The 5510-nt window shown below is 46.2% G+C and overlaps 1 protein-coding gene across 1 annotated transcript in view; it reads left to right on the top strand.

The window, feature by feature from the left end:
- Nucleotides 1–987: 987 nt before the first annotated feature.
- LOC103206020 (MHC class I polypeptide-related sequence A-like) overlaps nt 988–5510 on the top strand; it is a 16780-nt gene continuing 12257 nt past the window's right edge. The window contains exon 1 of the mRNA XM_007951459.1: nt 988–1060. Within this exon, the coding sequence (XP_007949650.1) occupies nt 988–1060 (73 nt within the window). The remainder of the gene's footprint in view (nt 1061–5510) is intronic.

Below are 5510 nucleotides of genomic sequence, written 5' to 3'. Positions count from 1 at the left end.
TTCACAATTGAAAAGAAAAGAAGAATATGGAGAGATCTGACAATGGGTCAGAAGGCAGAGGTGGCGACATTCCACAGAGGGAGATTGCTTGAGCAGTGGCATCCTGGTGTTTAGGGTAAGATTGAGGGAGTCCATTTTGACAGTAAACTAGGAGAAATGAGGAATGGTGCCAGACCACAAGTTGGTACAGTTGTGCTGGACTTTCCATGGTACAGTAGAGGATTTTGTATTAAATTCAGCAGACGGGGAGCTGTAGATGGCTTTGGGGCACTGTGGTTTCCTCTGGGTGCAGGCACTGTGTTAAAGATCCTGTGCAGTATTCTAGGCTGAAGGGAGAGGAAAGCCTGCACTGGGGTGGGGACAAAGGGGCTGGAAAAGGGGTGGAGGAGTGGCCTTTGAATACGTGAGAGGCAGGAGAGGGGAAGTCAGAAGGGACAGAGGAGGGTGCAGCTGTTAAGAGTAACAGGGAAGGGAACAGCTATTGAAGAAGTCTCACTGGGTTCGGTGACTCAAACTATCCTCCGGTGGGCGGGGCTGGCGGATGAATCACCTCAATCTGATCCGCTCCCAGCAACTTCTCGGCTCTCAACTGTCCTGTCCTCAAGGCACCGAGCCCTTCTTCGCTTAGTGGTGAGTGCCACCGCCGCGAAGCTTGGAATTATTTTGCTGTCACCCTCTCTGACAGTGTCAAGGAGTGCGATCCTCACACCTTCGCACCCTCCTAGTGAAGCCCCTGCTAGGAGCTGAATAGAGAGGCCGCCCTGTTGAGCACAGACACCAGCCTTGAAGCAAGGAGTCGTGGCTGAAACTGGGAGTCATTGAGAGGAGAAGGAGATTATAGTGGCTGAAACGCGTAAGGGAGTTTGGAGTGTGATGATCCAACTGTGGAAGGTACTTCTGAGAGGCAAGGATGGCTGGAATCTGGAAACGGGTCGGGTGACCTTGTCAGTCAGGTTGGGCGTGGCAAAGGGTGGATGTATCGGGAAAATGACTTGCGGTGTTCTCTTGGTGTTAGTCCTGAATGATAAAGCGAGCGCGAGCAGCCTGGTGAGGGCTCCAGGTAAAGGAACTTGGGGAGACCAGCCTTGCTCTGCAGGGCGGGGAGTCGCCTTTGAAGGGAAGGTGGAGGTGATCTGGACTTGCGTCTGAGTTTTGGGCTGAGTTTTCTTTCGCCCCGAAAACAGAAGTTTTGACTCTTCCCCTGGGTGACTGACGAATAGAACTTCCCATCGGGACGCATATTATGGATCAGGTCCAATCCACTCTCAGTGAAACCTTGACTTCACCGGGTACGCGGGTGGTACCTTCACCAGCTTTTACCTGCAGGTTGAGCTGCTGGATCGCGAAGCTCGGCCCCTGCTCTGACTTGCTGCGGATTTGAACGTGATGTGGGTGGCCGGCGTCCTGCTGGTCCTTTTTGGAGCTGCCTCTCTTGATTCCTTGGGCACTGCTTCTGGTGAGTGGGGTTCCTTGCGGTCCTCCGCCGAATTCCAGGAGGGTTTTAGTGAGTGTCGCGGGAGTGCCTGGTCTGCCCCAGCGGGTCTCTGGTGCCGTGACTGAGTGGATGGAGCTGCAAAAGGTCAGTTTTCTCCGTACCGCATCCGCTTTTACCGAATCTTTTCGGTGGTCTTCGCGATCTCGTGCCCACCTCCCTCCATCGCGTTTTTCTGCTGCTCTGGCTGCACGTGCTTCGGTTTCAGGACCCTTGCTTTTCGGACATCCCAGTCATCTGAGTTCTGAGGTCTTGGCCGCCTCCTGGGTTGCTCCTTTGATATAAAAATACCCTTGTCTGTCTGAGTCTCTGGACACCACTTTCCTCCCTGTGTGAGCAGGCGCTCTCAGGCCTCAGGCGCACGCCACACCCACCACCGTCTCCCGCACCACAGCCACCTCACTCCAGTTCACTGTCAGCTGCGTGATTGCTTTAGCAACTTATCTCCCTTCACACTTAGCTCTTCAGCAACAAGAAGGATACCGGAGTCCTTCACGCATGGGTGTCTCATGAAGGGGGGTTTCCTTTATAGTAACTACAAGTTCATATGGGGACTTCGGACCAGAACCACCCTTCCTCCTGCTCTGTGGAAAGACGCTCACAATGAGGGAAGTTAGAGTCTGCAGGCGCCAGTGGCCAAGGAATTTTTTTGGAGACTTCTCTGGTCTATACCCTCATTTTCCCCCTGGCCTCCTGCTCCTCCCAGGTCCTCTCCTTTTTTAATTCTTACCCACCACTCTAAGATTAAGTCTTATTTTCTCAGATGATTGTGTCTTCTCCTTCCCCATCCTCATTATTTGTATCACACTTGTCCTCCCCTTTCCTTGCTGTTTTCCTCCTTCCTTCAATTCTCTAACCTAATTCTAGTATAGTCTCACTCACCTCTTCCTCTTCTCTCTCTCTCTCTCTTTTTTTTTTTTTTTTTAACTTTTGTTGTGATTTGGGTGAAAGTTTACAGAGCAAGTTCACTTTCCATACCAAAACCAAAAACCAAACTTGCTGCCATCCATTCGGATCTGATTTATAATGACCACTTCTTGGGTTTCCAAGGCAGTATCGGAAGTAGGCTGCCCAACCTTCCTTCCAAGGAGTGGCTGGTAGGTTTGAACTGCCAGCCTTCTGGTTCGTAGTCAAATGCCTTAGGCACTACGCCACCAGAGCTCCTACATTCTATATGTTGTTGTTGTTGTTATGTGCCGTTGAGTCGGCCCCGACTCATAGCGACCCCTCCTTGGGTTTCCGAGGCAGTATCACTACGGATAGTAGGATCGTCCAACCTTCCTTCCGAGGAGTGGCTGGTGGGTTTGAACCGCCAGCCGTCTGGTTAGCAGGCAAGTGTCTTAGCCACTATGCTACCAGAGCTCGCACATTCTATATAGCACCTCACATATACTTTGTCTCAGGACATTGACTGCAATTTCCCACAATGCAACAGCTCCCCTCCCACTTCTTCCCCAGAGTTACCTCTTCCCTGTGTCCTTTCTTCCCATGCATCCCTGGCCCCCAGCTGTCTTCCTGCGCATACACAGCCCTTCTATTCCCCCATGATTGATCTCTCCAAGGTGTGTGTCTACCTAACATAAATATTGAGCTAATATGCCTGTCTTTTGTTTGACTGGATGCCACAGGAGTGGGTTGAATTTCAGACCTGAAGGGGAGTTAGGGGTCATATTCTCAGTGGTTCCATCAGCCTCTAGCAGGCCAGCAAACCTTTTTTTTTTCAATGATTTTGATTTTGTTCCACATTGTTCTCCCACTCTATCCAAGATCTCCTACAGAGATACCCCTCCAAGTGGTTGACAGTGGTAGCAGGGCACCATCTAGTTCTTCTGATCTCACAGTCACATAGGCTGAGGATCACATTGTTTACCAGTCACTTGGACTAATTGTTTCCATGTGTCTTTGGTTTTCTTCATTCTTCTTTGCTCGAGATGAGAAGAGACCCATTGTTGCATCTAGACAGCCATTTGCAAGCTTTTAAGATCCTAGTCACTACTTACCAAAGTAGGATGTGGGTAGTATGTTATGCCAATTGAGCTTGATGTCCCCTGAGACTGTGGTCCTGAGCCCACAGGTCCAACTACTCACTCCCTCTGGGTAGCTGGCTGTGACCAAGAAGTGATTACAAACTTGTCCCTTGTCTGCTCTACCATATATCTGGGAATTCTTACAGAACATACCAATACACTTGTAGAAACATTGTCTGCCAACCCTATACATAGTCCTGGGCATACTCCCCCCTGCATAGACATACCTAATAGTTCAGCTTATCCACCCATCTATCCACCCATATACCCATGTTTGTCTTCACTGGCAATGCAGTCCTGTATGTGCAAAAGGGTTCATCTTCATTGTCTGTACCTCCCATGCATCCCTCTATGTCTTCCTCTTCCTCAATGCCACCATGTTGATCACTCACATTTAGTACATTGCCCTTCTCTTCACCCACATCAATACTCATCTCTACCTATCTAACAGTGTTCCCTCCCTCCCCTCCCACCCCTGGTAACCAACAAAGAAAATTCTCTTCCATATATAAACCTTTCCTTGACTTTTTACAATAACAGACTAATACAATATTTGTCCTTCTGTGATTGACTTATTTCACTCAGCATAATGTCCTCCAAGTTCATCCACATTATGTAGTGTTTTGCTGATTTTACATTATTCTTTAGGGTTGCTTAATAATCCATTGTGTGTAAGTACCATGGTTTGGTTATCCATTCTTCTGTTGATGGGCACCTAAGTTGTTTCCATCTTTTGGCTATTGTAAATAGCACTGCGATGAACATGGGTGTGCATATATCTGTCCTTGTCCTGGCTCTCACTTCTTAGTGATGTAGTGTAATGGCTAGGTCAAATGATATTTCTAATTCCAACTTTTTAAGGAATTGCTATACTACTTTCCACAGTGGTTGTACCATTTTACAGTCCCACCAGCAGTGCATGAGAGTCCCAATCTCTCCATATCCTTGCCAGCATTTGTTATTTTCTGTCTTGTTGGATTTTGCTATTAGTGCTGGGGAGAGATGGTATCTCATTGTTGTTTTGAGTTGCATTTCTCTAATAGCTAATCATCATGATATTTGTTCATGTATTTGTTGGCCCCCTGAATATCCTCTTTGGTGAAGTGTCTATTCATGGCTTCTGCTCTTATTTTAATTGGATTTTTTGTCTTTTTGTTGTTGAGGTGTTGGAGTTTTCTATAAATTTTTAGAGATAAGTCTCTTGTCAGATATGTCATTGCTGAATCATTTTTTCCCAATCTGTAGATTCTCTTTTTATTCTTTTGGAGAAGTCTTTTGAAACACATAAAAATTTAATTTTTTGGAAGGTCCCATTCATCTAGTTTATCTTCAGCTGTTTATGCATTTTGGGCTATACTTGACAGTCTATTTATGCCATAAATGGAGGCCTCTAAATTTGCCCCTAATTTTTCCTAGAGGAACTTTATAGTTTTAGGTTTCAAGTTTAAGTCTTTGATCCATGTGGAATTAGTTTTTGTGTATGGTGTATCTTGTTTCATTTTTCTGCAAAGGGATATCCAGTTTTGCCAGCACCATTTGTTAAAGAGACCATCTCTTCCCCATTTGATGGATTTCAGCCCTTTGTCAAAAATCAGCTGACCATAGATTGATGGATCTGTTTCTGGGTTCTCAGTTCCACTGGTCTATGTGTCTGTCATTGTAAGAGTACCAAGCTGTTTTGACTACTGTGGCTGTATAGTGGGTTTTGAAATCTGGGAGTGTGAGACCTCCTACTTTTCTCTTCTTCTTCAATAGTGCTTTGCTTATCTGAGGTCTCTTTCCTTTCCATATAAAATTAATGATTGTGGCTTTTTTTTTTTTTTTTCCATATCCTTAAAGAATGTTGATGGGATCTGGATTGGGATTGCATTGAATGTACAGATTGCTTTGGGTAGAATTGACATTTTCACAATGTTTAGTCTTCCTATCCATGAGCATGGTATGTTTTTCCACTTATGTAGACTTCTTATGGTTTCTTGAAGTAGTTTTTT

The sequence above is a fragment of the Orycteropus afer genome, unplaced genomic scaffold (genome assembly GCF_000298275.1).
Source record: "Orycteropus afer afer isolate SDZICR_OR568_19922 unplaced genomic scaffold, OryAfe1.0 scaffold00294, whole genome shotgun sequence".
Lineage (NCBI taxonomy): Eukaryota > Metazoa > Chordata > Mammalia > Tubulidentata > Orycteropodidae > Orycteropus > Orycteropus afer.
The sequence above is the reverse complement of the archived record's forward strand: the minus strand, read 5'-3'. Positions and strand labels throughout refer to the sequence as shown.